This window comes from Balaenoptera musculus, chromosome 15 (genome assembly GCF_009873245.2).
Source record: "Balaenoptera musculus isolate JJ_BM4_2016_0621 chromosome 15, mBalMus1.pri.v3, whole genome shotgun sequence".
NCBI classification, from domain to species: Eukaryota; Metazoa; Chordata; class Mammalia; order Artiodactyla; family Balaenopteridae; genus Balaenoptera; species Balaenoptera musculus.
This window is the reverse complement of record NC_045799.1, coordinates 4,585,572-4,603,207: the sequence shown is the minus strand read 5'-3', so window position 1 is coordinate 4,603,207 and position 17,636 is coordinate 4,585,572. Positions and strand designations below refer to the sequence as shown.

General features: G+C 52.9%; 1 protein-coding gene across 1 annotated transcript in view; it reads right to left on the bottom strand.

Annotated features, from left to right (window-relative positions):
• The window catches only part of APCDD1L (APC down-regulated 1 like), a 51,578-nt gene extending 34,175 nt beyond the window's left edge, over positions 1-17,403 (bottom strand). The window contains exon 1 of the mRNA XM_036826360.1: positions 17,152-17,403. Coding sequence (XP_036682255.1) covers positions 17,152-17,386 — 235 coding nt within the window. The 5' untranslated portion in view covers positions 17,387-17,403. The remainder of the gene's footprint in view (positions 1-17,151) is intronic.
• Between the last annotated feature and the right edge of the window lie 233 nt (positions 17,404-17,636).

Here is a 17,636-nt window from a genome sequence, read left to right as displayed (position 1 = left end):
GCAGGTGCAACTGAGGGAACACAGGGCTTGCAGGGGAGAGAGGGGTGGAGGAGCAGGAGACCCCTCCGGGCAAGGATGGGCAAGGCTGTGCACGGGGTGGGGGGCCGGGGGGGGGGGAAGGGGCTTCTTATGAGCGGCACTGAGGAGGCGTCGTTAATAAGACTCGGATCTACTGTTGCGTGAAACAAGTGGGCTCTCCAAACCGTGTGAAAAACAAAAGTCACTGTGAACTTGCGTGTGTGTATTACTAGGTCTGAACTCACAGATCTGGTCACAGGGGCCCTCTGAGGAGTGGGACTGCAGGAGAGAGTTTGAGGAGAGTTGAGGAGAGTTTCAGATTTACAGAAAAGTTGGGAAGATAGTACAGAGAGTCTCCGTCTACACCAGCCCCATTCCCGTTATTAGCATTTTACATGACTGCGGTACACTTATAACATTAAGCAACCAGTCTTAGTACATCATTATTAACTAAAGTCCATACTTGATTCGGATTTTCTTCGTTTTTACCTAATGTCCCTTTTCTGAGAAACATGATTTTAAATTAAATTTAAAAACTAAAATTCAGTTCAGTTATTAGAACACTTTTAGGTTTTGGAACAACTTGGGTAAGTGCGTGCATGTCTTTTTCAACTGTAAATTTTATAAAACCTAAATACATAGCGAGTATTTTTTTTTTATACTTTAAAAAAATTTTTGGCTGCGTTGGGTCTGTGTTGTGGTGCGCGGGCTTCTCACTGCGGTGGCTTCTCTTGTTGTGAAGCATGGGCCCTAGGCGCACGGGCTTCACTAGTTGCGGTGCGTGGACTCAGTAGTTGTGGCGCAGGGGCTTAGTTGCTCCACGGCATGTGGGATCTTCCTGGACCAGGGATCGAACCCGTGTCCCCTGCATTGGCAGGTAGATTCTTAACCACTGTGCCACCAGGGAAGGCCGTATCGAGTATTTCTGATGGAAATTTTGTGTCCAAAATGGGATGTGCTGTCACACCAGATTTCGAGTATTATTGCACATTATTTCAAAAATAATGTGAACTCGCTCAGTAATTTTAAAATATTGATTGTGTGTGGCCATATTTTGGATCTCTTGGGTTAAATAAGTTTACCATTAAATATGAATCAAAATGTATAATTATATAATTTCACTTCATTCTTTTTACCTTTTAAAAGTGTGGCTACTAGAAAATTGAAAATTACCTATGTGGCTGGTGCTGATTTGAGGGGCAGAAGCCTGTGAAAAGACAGAGGAGGGGTATTTGGAGAGGAAGGAGGGGCGTCAGAGCGGGAAGGCTGGGTGGGCCAGGCCTGGGGGCTGGGTTCACTGGGCCTCCAGGAAGCTGGCAGGGGGGAGGGGGGAAGAGGGGAGGAGGAGAGGGGGGAGGGGGGGCGGGGGAGATGGGGAGGGGAGGGGGAGGGGGAGGAGGGGAGGGGGGTAGGAGGGTAGGGGGGTAGGAGGGTAGGAGGGGAGGGGGGAAGAGGGGAGGGGGAGGGGGTTAGGAGAGGGGCGGGGAGGAGGGTAGGAAGGGAGGGGGAGGAGGGGAGGAGGGTAGGAGGGGAGGGGGTAGGGGGAGGAGGCGAGGGGGGAGGGGGAGGAGGGAAGGAGGGAGAGGGGAGGGGGAAGGAGGGGAGGAGGGGAGCGGCGAGGGGGGAGGAGGGGAGGGGGGTGGGCCCTGGGGCAGGGCACGCCCAGGAGGAGCCCCGCGGAGGCCTGGATGCCCTGGAGAAGGAGGGGGGCGGGGGCCAGTGTGGGGACGCCCCTGAGGGGGGTTGTAGGATCTCGGTGGGGACACCGGAGGGCTGGCCAGCAGTGCCGAGGTCTAGGGGGCCTTTTGAGGACAGAACAGGGGAACTGGGGTACGGTGCTGGGCCAGCGTGAGATCCGATGGTCACAGTCCCTCCAAAACCGCCTGGCGTGGCGTGCAGACAGCGGGACTGATTCCGGGCTGCGGGGTGGGGCCGGCGTGAGAGCGGCTTGGGTGGAGGCTGGTGGAGGCAGCTGGGGCGCCGAGGCTCCGTGTCCAGCTCAGGGCAACCTGGACGCCCCACTTCACGGGGGAGGACGCTGGACCCGCCGTGCCTCACTGTGTTAGGTCCCGGGGGTGTCACGCGGCCCCCCACTCTGGGGGCTTAAGCGACAGAAATGGATTCTCTCACGCTCTGGAGGCTGGACGTCCCAGATGGAGGGACAGCAGATGTTGCAGGGTCGGTTCCTTCTGAGGCCCCTCTCCTTGGCTTGCGGACGGCGGTCTTCCCCTGTGTCCTCACATCGTTTCCCTGTAAGTGAGCCTTCATCCACGTTTCCCCTTTTTACGAGGACACCGGTCATATTGGATCAGAGTCCCCCCTAATGACCTCATTTTAACTCCATCACTCTGTAAAGGTCCTTTCCGCAAAGAAGGTAACCTTCCGAGGTACTGGGAGTTAGGACTTCATTATACGAATCCTGGGGCGGGGATACAGTTCAACCCATAACACTTGCCCCGGCTCACCCCGCATTACTAAGAAGTGTGGCAGAGAAGCAGAATTCCCTTAGTCCCCCTCAACATCCTTCCCTCTTCCCAGCTGCAACGATTATTATTAGTATCTTTCCAGACCTTTTTTATGGAGGAATATACATAAATATGCGTTGTAGGTGGGTGGGTGGCAGACTGTTTTTAGAATAAAATTTAAATCCCCTTTACAGTGAAAAACTTAGCTAATGAAAATTATGTTTCAAAATAGATGGAGGCGTTCTTTGTGCTAAATATGGTGTTCTTTGTCTCATTTGCAATGGAAAAGTCCCTCGTTTCAAAAAAAAAAAAAATTATTAAGAGGCCTTACAATACAAACCACATTTTCCAACTCAATAGCGTACAAGGTCAGCCAAGCAAAGACAATGTAAACTAGCTTCGAAAGTGTGTTGCTCAATAATGAAATTTGTTCAGGGGGCAGCACGATAATCAGGCCTGGTGTAGGCTGGCTGTGATGCGGCTGAAATTTCAGCCTCCGCAACGCACCCCTTCAGTAACTGGGGACCTGTTAAAGGATGCTTAAGTGAAGCTTCAGATATTGCGTTCCTGACTAACAGGGATGTAATTTCTTGAAGGGAAAAAGGATTCCGTTCACATCCTTGGTTATCCTGAATTGGCCCTTGGGCAAAAGGAAAGGTCATTGGTCAGGTGGAAGCTGATGGGACACACTTGACCAGGAAGAGGGCTTTAAGGGGCCGGCAGGGGTGAAGGAGGAAGTTTAAGGGTGTCCGTTTAAACTGGCCACCCAAGTCCTGTTTGGACATGGAGACCAGCCAAACCCTTTCCTCCCGTCCCTGATAACCTTGGTCTCCACCTGAATGTCAGCCTTCCTGGTGGCAGGTCCTAAGCCCATGCTGCTTCTAGATCATGGTTCCTCCTTCCTCAGGGGCAAAGCCGCTTGTCCGTGGGGGCTCCCCTGACACTCATCACCTCCTGGTGGATGTCATCTCCAGCCACCGGCCACTGCTCTTTCCTCACTGAGGCCCTGGGTCCCACTCTCACACCTCTGTCCCCTTTCTGGAGTCGCACATCCGTCCCGTGTCCACCTGGGAGGCCTGCGTTTCTACCAGGGTGAAGAGAGAAGGGGCGGGCGTGCCCTTCCTATTACTCACACATCACTTCTCCTCCCAAGACGTGGCCACACCAGCTGCCAGGGAGGCTGGAGACGGCTGCGCCATCTGCACGACCAAGCGCCCAGTGGAAATAAGGGTTCTAGAGCAGAGAGGAGGGAGGATGGGTATCGGGAGAGACCCCCCCCCCGACAGACCACAGCCCTGGCCATGCCTGCCGTCGCCAAGAGAGATTTTCTCCCACATCAGACAGCGCCTTCTGCTTTCCCCAGCTCCTGTGCTGCCTGCCTTCTGGCAGCCGTGACCTCGGCCATTTGGTTTCTTAAGGCTCAGTTGCTGGACCCACCTTCACTGACCCCAAGAGCTGCTGGAGAAAAGACCCAGACGTGCGCGGGGACTAGCGCTGCCCCTGGACACACCCGTGGCTCCTTCTTAATCAGCTCTGTTCCCTCCCCCTGGCGGCCCTGCCGAGCCTTCGCTGGCCTGGCCCCTACCTCGCCGGCTCCGGGGGTGACAGCCCTGCTCCCACCCCCATCCCCGAGACAGCGAGCTCCCACGTCCTCAGAGCGTGTGACCTGGGAGTGTGGGGTCCTCCTGTGCTCCAGAGCCCCCCTTCCCCTGGCCCAGACCCCCCTCTCTAGCTCCTCTTCCAAGCTCCGTCCCCTCTCTCCTCTGGGATCTTCGACCTCCTTTCTCTGGCCTCAGACAGAGTTAAGCCTTCTCGACTCCCTCTCACCCCCTTGGCTTCACATCACCAGCAGGCTCTGTTCTCCCATTCATTCTTTCAACAAATATTCTGTGTGTGCGCCTACTTTGGACCAGGCATTTCCATCTCACACGAAGATTTTTTTTTAAAAATCTAATATTTTAGCTTTTTATTTTTTTGAAGTATTTGTTTATTTATTTATTTATGGCTGTGTTGGCTCTTTGTTTCTGTGCGAGGGCTTTCTCTAGTTGTGGCGAGCGGGGGCCACTCTTCATCGTGGTGCGCGGGCCTCTCACTGTCGCGGCCTCTCTTGTTGCGGAGCACAGGCTCCAGACGCGCAGGCTCAGTAACTGTGGCTCACGGGCCCAGTTGCTCCGCGGCATGTGGGATCTTCCCAGACCAGGGCTCGAACCCGTGTCCCCTGCATTGGCAGGCAGACTCTCAACCACTGCACCACCAGGGAAGCCCTATTTTAGCTTTTAAATAAAAGGATAGGATAGATAGGCTAGGACACGTTACACGTAACATCTTTTAAATAAAGATGGCTGTCAAAGGGAGATTGGTATCACGTGGATCCGAGTGTGTCCTTCCTGGGCTGGACTCCAAGCTCCCCACTGGCCTCAGGATGGAGCCCGAGCTCTGGGCCAGGCTGCAGGCCACCTCTACGTGCCCTTGTCCGGCTGTCCACCTCCTACCCAGCCTTGTGGGACACAGACAGCACTTCCTTCTTGTAGAGTGAACAACCCCGCAACAGTACATGGCACCCCGACCACCACAGTCTCCATCCCCCCTCCCCAGGTCCCTTCATCCCCCTCATATCAGACCACACATCCGGGAGTCATCTCTTTATCCCCTGTTTTGGGTTGAATTGTGTCCCCCTCGAAAGATACAATCAAGTCCTAACTAACTCCCGGTACCTGTGAATGTGGTATTGGAAATCGGGTTTTCCCAGAGGCGATCAATGAGGTCATCCTGGCTGAGGGTGGGCCCAGATCCAGTGACTGGTGTCCTTAGAAGAAGAGAGAAATTTGGACACAGACACAGAAGACACAGGGAAGAATGCTGTACAGATGGGGCAGAGACCGGAGGGAGACGGCCACAAGCCAAGGACACCGGGAGCCGCCAGAAGCTGGAAAGGGCAGGGAGGAGGCTCCCCTAAGCCTTCAGAGGGAGCGTGGCTCTGCCGATATACTGACCTTGGACTTCTGGCCTCCAGAACTATGAAAGGATAGATTTCTGTTGTTTTAAGCCCCTAGTTTGTGGTGTTTTGTGTGGCAGCCCCAGGAAGCCCCTGCGGTGCCCACGTCCAGTCCACGGACAGGTCCTGACCCTCCTGCCTCCATGCATACCTGGAAATAGTCCCACCTCTCCCCATCTCCACCAGTGCACCCCAGCTTTCACCACTGCCTCCCGTCCTCCACTCAGCAGCCAGAGAGCCTTTTGAACCCCCAGACCTGCCCCTGGCTTCCCAAAGCCCTTCAGCTTGACCACAGCCTCCCCCGAGGTCTTCAGGCGCCCCGTGAGCCGGGCTGCCCACCTCTCTGGCTCTCCATCGCTCTCTCCTGCCCCAGACATTCTGATTTTCCTTCAGTTTCTTACACGGGCCAAAGCGCCTTCTGTCTTAGGGTCTCTGCACCTGCTGAGCCCCTACTCAGGTTCCTTTCGTCCCGATCGTCACGCGGCTGCTCCTTTTCATCCTTTAGGAGCGAGCTTCAGTGTCACCTCCTTGGAGGGGCCTTCCAGGGACACCTCATCTGGCAACCCCACCTTCCCAGTCACTATCTTTTCTTCTTTTCATAGAGCTATCGCCCTGAGTCGTTTTCTCGTTTGTTTGCTTTCTTATTTATTGTCTGTGCTCCCCCAACCCCCCCACCCAATTAGATGCCAGCCCCACGAGGGCCATGCCAGGCCCCTTTTGATCCTTACTGTGTCCCCAGGATGGGGAACAGTGCCTGGCACATTGTTGGCACCCACTGAACACCCCTTGAAGAACACTGGAATGAACAAGTATTTCCATCATTGAGTTGAAATGATAGGAAGTTATGTAAAAACATAGTAAATGCACGCTCATTCATTTAGTTCTTCTAAATCAGAATTTGGAGGAGAGAGAAGTTTGTCTTTGTATTAATACTTAAGTGGGATAAAAAAAAGAGGAAAAGAGCTTTCTGAGCAAATTATCTGTGTAGACAGGGAATATGTTTCACCCTCTTAATAATGAACTCCAGAAGCTCTCTGGCGACGAATACGCAAATTCCAAGTGATTCCATGTTCCGCTGAAGCCCTTACAGGATTCTGGAAGCTCAGGGTCCTAATCTCTGTTCCCCGGGCCCCTGTCCACGGCAATAATGCATGCCCGGAATGGGACTGGGCTTAGTTCTTTACACGTAACCTGGAACTCTGACTTTTCAGGAAGTCAGGCTGCCCCTAATCACCATCAATGGCAGAAATGGATACATCTCGGAATTGCCCCAAACAGGCATCTTACAGTCCCTGGAAGCTTGGGGTGGGGTTTACAGGAAAATGCAGCGAGTCGCTCAATCACAAGGTTATTCCCTTTTCTGAGATTTCAGTGGTTACTTTAAGTTGACCTCCCCTGCAAAAGGCAGATGAAATGCAAAAGTATTGTAAGACTGTGGAAGAAAAAGTAAGTCCAAACATCAGTTGTAAAAGCCCAGGCACTCTCACCCCCTGGCAAGTTGGTTTTCATTTCAGTACCTGTGGTTTGCTGTTAAGGAAAGTGGAGGGCTTCCCTGGTGGCGCAGTGGTTGAGAATCTGCCTGCCAATGCAGGGGACACGGGTTCGAGCCCTGGTCTGGGAAGATCCCACATGCCGCGGAGCAACTAGGCCAACTAGGCCCGTGAGCTACGATTACTGAGCCTGCGCGTCTGGAGCCTGTGCTCCGCAACAAGAGAGGCTGCGATAGTGAGAGGCCCGCGCGCCGCGATGAAGAGTGGCCCCCACTTGCCGCAACTAGAGAAAGCCCTCGCACAGAAACGAAGACCCAACACAGCCATAAATAAATAAAATTAAAAAAAAAAAAAAAAAAGGAAAGTGGAGCCCATCAGAACTAGGTTAAAGCTGACGGGCCAAACAGTAGACTTCAGTTTCAAACTATCTAGAAACCACACCCAGCCACCAAAAACACATGTTAAAACAACTCTAATTGTACATTTCAAAGAACAAATAATTTCATTTTGCTGTGGTCACTGGTAATTCCAAACTAAACACATCTATGTCTTGTGCTTTGTTTTTATGCATATTTTGGGGAAAGATTGGTTGGGTGTGAGCTATTGCTTTGCTTCCCTGTTTGTGTATAATTTAATATTGAGCCTTGAGGAGGGCAGCTCAAATATTGTAATGCACATTAAGCTCTGGGGATAGCTATTTGCCCGGCCTGAGACTCATGCCCCAGGTGGAGAAGAGGCACTTTGATTGACAATTCCTCCAGGATTAGAGCCAGTAAGGGAAGCTTTGCTGTTGGCAGAAAAAGGGAGCATGGAACCTAGGCAGGCAAACCCAGCACTTGTCCACTGCAGTTTGGCTTCAAGCAGAAGAGGACTTGAGAAGCAGTTGGGGGGCAAAGGCTCCACTTTGGTCCCACTTCATGGGACCAACAGGTAGCACAATGAATCTCCCTGGCATTGGACTCCACCTTCCCTGCTTCCTCTGTGTGATGGGTGGTGGGTCTCCTGGCCCTGGGCTCACTGTGTGGAGAGACTGTCAGTACCTTAGGGCCACCAGGGAGCCGTGAGTTCTGCGCTAACTGGGGCTGGGATCTCACATGCTGTGGATGGTTCCTGAGCAACCAAGAGCCCCCCGGGCTGCAGTCTTTCCAGGCTTCTGCCCCTTCAGAAGCATCCTAGTCCAGTGGCCTCCATCTCCTCAGGTGTGAAATGGTGATAACAGCGGTACCCAAATCGCAAGGCAATCGTGAAGAAATAATACAATGCTCCCACAGTGCTGAACAAGAGCAGGTGCCCAGTGGATGTTGGCTATCGATGATATTGATCCATCCATAGCTATGGTCTGGCCTCAGCCACCCTAGTAGGACTCCAGTTCCCTCTTCTGAAGTCCTGTCTATTTGACTGGACACAGGGCACCTTGGCAACCCCCTCTCCTTGCAGCAAGGAGGGTACAAGTTCCTGTCTAAATATCTGAATGGTTAGGACACTGCTGTTCCTCACATCAGCACCCAGGACACCAGCCTGCCTAAGAGCATCTCTACTGCCCGGGAGAGATGGTGCCATTGGGGCTGATCCCACTTCTGATACCAGGACCCAGCCCTGCAGCCGGGTCAGGTTTCACAGGCCCCAGCCTCCATCATTTCTCTAACCAACCTCTCCTGCTGAGATCCTAGCAAACGTGCGGGAGTGCAAATCTGGGAGATTTGGGGCAAACTCAGCCCCTTTCCTTGGACTCCCCAGCCCCAGATGGAATGGATCCTATAGGAAGTACAGAAAAAAACATAAAAAGACAAAGGGAGAAATCACCCATAATCCCACCTCTCAGAAATAACCACCCATTTCATATGATTTTGTCTGTATTTTAAAAGATAAGGATGCCCCCCTCCACCATGAAAACATAACTGAGATCAAATGCACATACACTGGGTTTCTGTTCTAACATAATGCCCAAACTATCTTCCCATCATTCAATGTTTTTTAGATATATAATTTTTTTGTGGGTTCATAATTCCCTCAAATTTTATTTAAGTCACTGCCTAATGGTGAGTATTTAGGTTCTGGTCTCCTGGCCTCCCTTCCCTCCCAGGTCCCTGGGTATGGCTTGGTCCTGTCCCATTCACCTCTCAATTACAGGCTGATCCCATAACTTCTCGAATCTCCTCTTCCCAGAAACACCTGGTGCCACCCCACCCAGCAGGGTGGGCCCTTCAGATACAACAGTAGGTGTTATGGGTTCAATTGCATCCTCCAAAAAGATATGTTCAAGTCCTAACCCCCAGTACCTTAGAATGTGACCTTTTTTTTTTTTCTTTTTTTTTTTAGAAATAGGAATGTTACAGATATAAATAGTTAAGATGAGATCATATTGGGGTAGAACGGGCCCTAACCCAAGATGCCTGGTCTCCTTATAAGAAGAGGAGAAAATAGCCGTGGGACAACAGGGGCAGAGACTGCAGTGATGCATTTAAAGTCAAGGAAAGCCGAGGACTGTCAGCAAACCCTAGAAGCTACGAGAGGCAAGGAAGGATCCTCCTCTACGGGTTTCAGAGAAAGCATGGCCCTGTTGACACCTGGATTTCAGACTTCCGGAACTGTGAGACAATAAGTTTCTGTTGTTTTAAGGCACCTAGTTTGTGGTACCTTGTACAGTAGTAGCCTTGGGACACAAATACAGACTTCCTGAAATGCATGACACTGACCCACCCACCAGATGGGCACTTTGGATACATTACCAGACAAAGGCAACCCAAGCTCCCGCACGCCTTTGGAAGCAGGGACTTGGGCTTCTGACTCCCTTTTCTTACTCTGCGCCCCCATCCTCCTCTGACTGTGTCACCACCCTTTCTGACCCTTCCTCTCCGGCCACACTCCTGATGTCCCAGAATGCCTTGCAGCCACCCCTAAGAAGGGTAGTATAGGATAATCCCAAAATTGGACCCTGCAAGGCAGTGTCCTGTCACCTTAATAATGATGTGAGTGGGACTTCCCTGGTGGCGCAATGGTTAAGAGTCCGCCTGCCAATGCAGGGGACACGGGTTCGAGCCCTGGTCCTGGAAGTTCCCACGTGCCGCAGAGCAACTAGGCCCATGAGCCACAACTGCTGAGCCCATGTGCCGCAACTACTGAAGCCCGTGTGCCTAGAGCCCACGCTCCGCAACAAGAGAAGCCGCCGCAATGAGAAGCCCGCCCACTGCAACGAAGAGTAGCCCCCGCTCGCCGCAACTAGAGAAAGCTCGCTCACAGCAACGAAGACCCAACGCAGCCATAAATAAATAAATAAATAAATTGATTAATTAAAAAAACATAGAAGAAAATAACGACGTGAGTGACATCACCAAGCCCTTGTTGTGTGCCTAGCACTGTGTTAGACTTTTCACGTGGACAGTAACACCTATTTCTCAGAGCAACCCCTTGGGGTAGATGTCGTTTCACAAAGGAGGAAACTGAGGCACGGAAGGATTAAGTAATTTGCAGTCAGTGGAGCAGCTGGAATTTGAAGGTGGGAAGTTGAATTCCAGAGCCCAGCCAGCTCTGCGGTCTCTGCAGATGGACCATTAGGATCCTTCCCTCTTCAACAACTCTCAGATTAACGTTTAATTGGGGATTTAAAACGCTGCTCTTGTTAGCATGCCTGTGGTCTCTGCGCTGCAATCTTCCCCATTAAGTCGTGTTATGTAAACCACCAGCCCAGATGCCTCCCAGCGCGTGTATCTCCTGGTGCCCAGACTTGGCTCTAAACCCTGGTTCTTTCAAACCGGCAGCAGGGCAGGGAGGTCCTTGCCTGAACTTCGAGCTGAACTGCCCCAGGAGGGGCCCACAAATCTCAGCCCCTGGGCTTGCCGTCTGGATGACCTTGGGTGTGTGGTCTTGCTTTCGTCTTCTGTAAAATGGTGCCCATGGCATGGGAGGTTGCAAGAATCAAACGGGGTATCACTGATGCTGTGCTTAGCACAGCGCTTGGGCTGTGTCTCTCCCTCTGAGGAAAGTCAGTTTCTCTCTCACACACAGACCCCATATATGGTCATTTATGGTAAGCATATCTGGCCATCTATTCTCCTCCTGGGTAAAAAAATGCACATTTAGCTTAAAACCCATGTGCCTCTGCACGTTTCAATGGAGTAAACATGAAAGAAATGAGGAACAATGAGTAAATTCTCTTTTAGGAAGCTTCGGTGGACAAACAGCAAGCTGGGAAAAACTGCAACATATACAGGAGACAGCTACTCCTCTCTACATAAAGAGCACTGACAAATCAATAAGAAGAAAAGATTTTTTTAAAGTCTGATATAAAAATGGGCAAAGGATACGACCAGACATCTCACAGGAAAATCAATGAAAGGGGTAAGACAGATAAGACGTTCCTCTTTGCTCATAATTAAAGGAATGCGAGTCTAAACAACCAAGCATTGCCACTGGTGAGATTTTTAAAGAACGATCATGACCAGGGTTGGCAAGGATGTGGGAAATGGGCGCTCTCATAGGCCATCCATGGGGGGTGTTGACTGTGCAACCCGTTCGGAAGGAAGGCTGGTAGAAGAATTTGACACACACATTTTGCTGCAGCAATTCCATGGCTAGGAATTTATACCCAAATCTGCAGGGGAAGGGGAGGCTAGGGGAGGCTAGGGGCAGGGAACAGTGTTTTAAGCCGAAGGAACAGCATGTGTGTGTGTGGAGACTGTGGTGGAAAGGGGTGTGGCTGGATGGACAGGCGGACACAGTGTGACTGTGTCCTGGTCACAGAAGGTGGCTGGTGACATCTTCTCTGAGGAGGAAGAAAGCTTGTCTGTGAAGTGTGTGGGGATGGGGGTTACACGGGGACCAAGGAGCGCTGGCAGGGGCTCAGAGGAGGAGGCCGGGGTGTGAACACCGCTGAGCTGGACGGAGGCTCTGGCTGGGACTGAGTCCCATAAAACATAAGTGACTCTAGTTGGTGGACTTTCTTACCTCCTACATCTTGATAGAATATAAGTGTTTTAAATCGCAAAATGCCCCTGAGGCTGGCTGACCGCCTCGATTAGATGCTAATGGTGGTGGTGAGGAGAAGAGACCAGGAAAAATGAGCCAGAGTAATGACCTAGAGGAGGTGTCTGGGGAGAGGCTGTGCGTCCCACCCTGCTCCTCCTCCCGGGGATGCTGTAAGATGGGGACCAGGGCAGAGCCTGCCTCAAGTGCTGAAGCAGGGGCGGCACTGAGCCCGGGATGGTTGGACACCTTGAATGCTGGTGAGTGTAGCCTATCACCATTACCAGTATCCTTACTGGGCACTCAGTTTTGAGGGGGGGTCTATGGGGGCCCAAAATGACAGTTGAAAGCCCATGTCCTGTACTAGGAGGTTGGTGGGACTCCTTAGAATCAGAGGCTTTCGGGGCTAGAAGCAAATCCAGGCAACTCCCTAGCCAGTGCTACCCACCATCATCCCGTTCGATTCCAGTGGTGAGGAACTCACTACTTCTCAGTGAGGCATCCCCTGCCCCTCCGCACCCTGCGGGAAGCCCTTCAGGGGACCCTCCATCGCCCTTGACATAATGTCCGACTCCTTCCGAGGCCCCATGGCCCTCGACGATTGAGCCCCTGCTAACCTCTGACCTCGTCCACACTCTGCACCTTCACTCCCTCCTCACCAGCCTCAGTGGCCTTCTCTCTGGTCCCTGAACATGTGGCTGTTTTCTTTCGCATCCAGGCACATGCTAGTTCCTCTCCCTGGATGTTCCTCCTCTTCCTCCTTCTCCTCTAGTTAAACCGCCCTCTTTTTTTCAAGTTTCAGCTCTTTCGCCTTTTCAGGGAGGCCTTCCGTAACCTCCCAGCCCAGGCTAGATGCCCCGGACCTGCTCTGTACAGTGCTCGTCACTCTCGTATTGTTATTACTTGCTCGCTGGAGATTTCATTGTCTGTTTGACTCCGACTTCGACAAGGGCAGGAGCTGCCCCATTTGTTCCTCGGTCCTCAGCATCTCCCCCCAGTGAGTGGCGCATACACAGCAAGGCCCCCAAAACGCATTCTCTGATCGGAAGCTCACCTGGGCCCCCTCTCTGCTAGACAGGTCCGACCCCAGCAGTGAGGGCGGCCACCCTTCCCATTTCACAGGTCAGGAAACTGAGGCTGACGGCTGGGGCTGGAGGAGGGTTATAGAAGATGGTGTACAAGGAGGGCTGACCCTGGTTCGCTGAATAGGAACAGTTGCTAATTTTGCTGCTGTTGTCGGTATCATTAGACTAGGCATGGTGTTCTTGAGGACACACGGAACATCAGAGCGGGAAGAAAATACAGCACCCACCAAAAGGAGATGGCCAGGAAGTGACGCGCCCAAGCTCAAGTTGAACTGGCGCCTGGCTGAGAGCCCTGACCTGCCTCTTTCTTGTCCGGGTCTGGAGAGTCGAGTGCAGGGTCCAGCTCTCAGCACTAACAGCAGGGAGGGGTCACAAGGTTCTTGGTGTCCAGTGCTGACCACACGACACCTCATTTAACCCTTCGATCATCCCTTGAGGGTGGAGCTATCACCATTCTCAACTCACTGATGGGGACATAGGTGACAAAGCTAAAATGGGACCCAGGTCTGTTCAGTTCCCAAGATGCTGCTCGCAAGCTCTCCGTAGCACACAAGACATGCGTTAGATTCAGCCGAGACCAGGCAACCTCCCGTTGCACAGGTGGAGGTCCTGGGCGGGCACCAGCCCTGCCCCCCCGGTGTCCCAATGCCCAGTGGACTGGTTGCCCTTCCCGCTGGGAGGCCTGACATTCTCTGGGACATCCCATTCACCATGACACCTGCACTCCCGGCTCCAGGGTCGGGGGCGGGCTCTGCACAAAGGGCTTCTGAAAGCCATTCTGGTTTGAGGGACAATCACACCAACACCCCTGGCCACAACTCATGGCCACCTCCGGCGCCAACTTCAGAATTCAGTTCCTTCCCTACAGTCCCCCCAGCTCAGCTCAGATGCCCTCAAGTTCAGAGGCTGACTTTGGCAGTGAAGCACTGTATCTTGGAAGTCTTACCAGGGGCTCATTCTGGCTTACAGTTTTCATGAACATAGTGAACTTCCAATACATTTCCCAAGTACTTCTTCACATGTAGCTTCTTACTAGTTTGCCATCCAGATGGTTTGGAAATCAAGGAAGCTGCTCTATTAGCCTTGAGTTGGTTGTTTTGAATTTGGAGATTCCAGCCTCAGTCAGAACATAAGTGAAACAGCTGGCCATGATGATCTGTCTACAATGCAAGCCTCACAAAGCAGCAAGGGGCAGATTCTGTTCAAAATTCTTCTTTGTTTTAAATAACGAATACAATTACTGACCTCTTGTCACCTTTGATTTTTCAGACGAGTGTACTTAAGTTAACTTTCTCCCCAGTTTTTACTCTTGGTTTTGAAACAGAGCCCCCATATCAACAACTAATTTATTATGGAATGGCCCGTGATTTTGTTCTAGTTAATCTGTCTCTAAATGGTAACTTGCCATTGCAAAGTATATGGCTAGAGATAAAAGCAGGACTGAAATTAGAAAAAAAAGATACAAATGAGAGAAAAAAAAGAAGCTGTGGTTTTTCATTTTCTCCCTCAAGCATAAATTGTTGAGTAAGGAGATTTTTAAAAGCCAGAAATTGCTGAGGAGTGAACCAAAGCTGGAAGCCACTGCACTGGCACAAGACACATCTGGCGTTGCAGGGTTTTGAGGAGGGTTTGCTCCAGCGGGTAACTAACCACGCTTACCCACAGTCTAGCTCCTCTTATCCCCAGGGAGGACATTTTCAGAGACAAGAGGGAGAGAGGACAAATGGGAAAAATCAACATCCAAATTAGAAACTACCTAGATTGTGTTGTTTTTCTTGGGCCAACTGTGCCTTTGATTTCCTGATTGCTCAGAGCAAGAATAACAAAATCCATCCGACCCGGTGATTTTGACAGATTCATCTCAAAAGCTACCAGTTGAATTTGATCTGCCCATACCAGTGAGTCTCAACCGGGGACAACTGTGGCCCCCAGGGGACATCTGGCAGTGTTTGGGGACATTTTTGGTTGTCCTAACTGGGAGGTGTGGCTACTGGCATGTGGTAGGTGGACCCAGGGATACTGCCACACCTCCTGCAGTGCACAGGACGGCGCCCAGCAGAGAAGGATCTGGACCACAACATCAGCAGCGCCGAGGCTGAGAAACCCTGGGGTGCGTGTGTGTGTGTGTGTGTGTGTGTGTGTGTGTGTGTCAAGGTGAGTTCCCGCGCTGGGGCCGTTGGTGTGCCTACACTAAAGTTTTTGAACCTGGAGACGTGAAGTTCAGGCTTCCCTCAGCTCAGGTACCCAAATTATCTAAGTATCTGAAGGATTAACGGGGTTCTGTTTCCTTTCGCTAAAGCACAAAGATCCTCTTGCCTGGTGATACAGCCAGTGGTGAAAAGGACTTTTGAAAAAGGGTTCAGTGGAAAATGGTTCCTGGCTTAGAGCAGGGAACTTTGAAGGCAGCCCACATGGGACCGGCGCCCTTCCTAGCGTCTGGGTCTGAATCACGGGCTCCACAGCGGCCTCCTGCGCTCGCCTGGGCCCGCCGGGCACTCTTGGCTTCTCTCCTGTGGAATCTGTCTGACTTGCGGTGGTGAAAGGTCGCCAAGGAGCAAAGCAGCAGGACTCCAGAGAACTGAGCCGCCAGGCTACACTTGCAGTGATTTTATTGGCATGACAGAAGCTCGGGGCTTGCCAAGGACAACAGCGCTGCGTGGTGACCAAGACTGCAGGTTTCTGGGGTAATCTATCCTACTGCGCTGGACTGTCCCATTCCCACGGGATGGAACAGCCGGGGAGGAGGTGGAGGAGAGATGAAGACACAGCATCCCCCTTCTCCCCTTCCCAGCTCCGTGCCCAAAAGGAAAGTACACAGACTCTTTTCTCAGCCACCCCCTCCTCGCCCCCTTCCTTCCACTCTTACTGTCCTGGCACAGAGCTGCCGTGGCCTATTTTTCCTCTGAGGGAGGACTCCATGACGGTGGACGGCTGTGTGACCTCTCACCACAGCCCTGAGATAAATGTCCCCTTTTGGTGGATGTATCTGCAGCTCTTCAAACTGCTAACACACCTTCCCTCCACTTTCCTTCAGACCCCGTTCATCTCTTCTTCAAATATCTTGCTTAGAAATTCGGGGCTGATTGCAGAGCTCCTGCAGGGAGACCTGACTTTGCTCCTTGCCTGTAAGTGGAGTAAAGCGTGCTTGGCTGTACCTGCGCAGCGTGTCTTCCTGCAGGACCTGACGCCTCAGGGCCAGGAAGCAGGTGCTAGGTGCTTCTCCTGCTCTCCTTGAAATCCTCACAGTAATCCCAGACAGAGGTGAGGATCTGGTGAGCCCACTTGACAGATGAGAAAGTTGAGTCTAAGAGAGCTGATGGACATGCCTGCCCAAGGCCACACAGGTTGATATGAAGCTGATCTGGGCTTTGGAACCAGGTGGTCTGACTCCAGGGCCAGAATTCTTAACCCGTCACAAGGTGGGGGTGCTTGGGGGTGAGCCTGGCACACTGTGGTCATCATTGTCATTTTTGCCAATGGTGGCGCACCAGGGGCAGCTGGCATTTGCAGACTTTTGTTCATTCCTACGCCCTAAGAAGAGGCAGCGGGACAGCAGTTAGTCCTGGAGATGGCACTTGTCTCCTCTACCAGGGGTCCTGTGGTCCCTTGCCTCCCCAGCCCAGGCCTGCTGGGCACCAGAAGTTAGGGGAGGGCCCAGGGTCACTGTACCCTCCCCTAACTTCTTCCCCAGCTCTGCTGCAGGACATAGCTCTGAGTCCCAGCAGGTCTAGGATTCAGTGGGCAAGACCAGATTCTGTAGCCTTGGTCTGAGTGACGTGGAGCTTGTACCTTGCCGAGGGAGTCTCAGTGGGCCTGGGATCCTCCTGAATGTTTTTGGAGGTCCCAGCCACCCCAGGGCCCGGCACCAGGAGCTGCTCCGAGTGCCTGGAGGTCAGCCTGCGGCGGGAGTGCATGTGGTGCCGGAACCGGCTTACCTCACACAGGGCCCAGGAAGAGCCTGGAGGTGAGGCAGGTGCTGGCCGGGTGAGGCTGGAGAAGAGAGCGGAAAGCGCAAAATCGCCGGCCGGTTCACAGGCGCGTACAGCAGTCCCCAGGAAGCCCCAAGGAACTTCAGACGGCAGCTCCCTCCCTTCTGACCTTAGGCGGCGAGCCGGTGGGGGGAGGGTGGCACCTACCTCCCAAAAGCACCAGGACGCAAGCGTAGGGAAGCATGGCTGCGGGCATCCCGTCGGGGTGGCAGGACGGCCCCCAGGGAGAGGAGGCGTGGGCGCGCGGCCGTCCGGTGGCAGCGGACTCCGGCAGCCCGCTGGGGTCCTGCGAGGAAGTGGCGAGGGTCCTGCGCCCCCCTCGGCGCTCGCACGCGCTCACCTCCCGGGCTGTTGATGGTTGTAAGTCGAGCTGCGCACTCATAGGTCCAAGCTGCCAGAAGAGGTGGAGACAGCCTCGGGCGTTGCGCGCACCGCAGCGCCTTGCGCCCAGCCCTCTGGCGCAGCTCCTCCTGCCATTCAGAACCCCGAGTCGACCCCCCTCCGTGCCCGGGTTCTTGCCTCCCCGCCAGGTCTTTGCAGCGAGCAGGGGGGCCTCCCTCAAACTCTTGTCCGGGACAAGTCAGACGGTGCGGTGCGCGCTCCTCCAGCCAAAGCGCACCCCTATCCAGGCT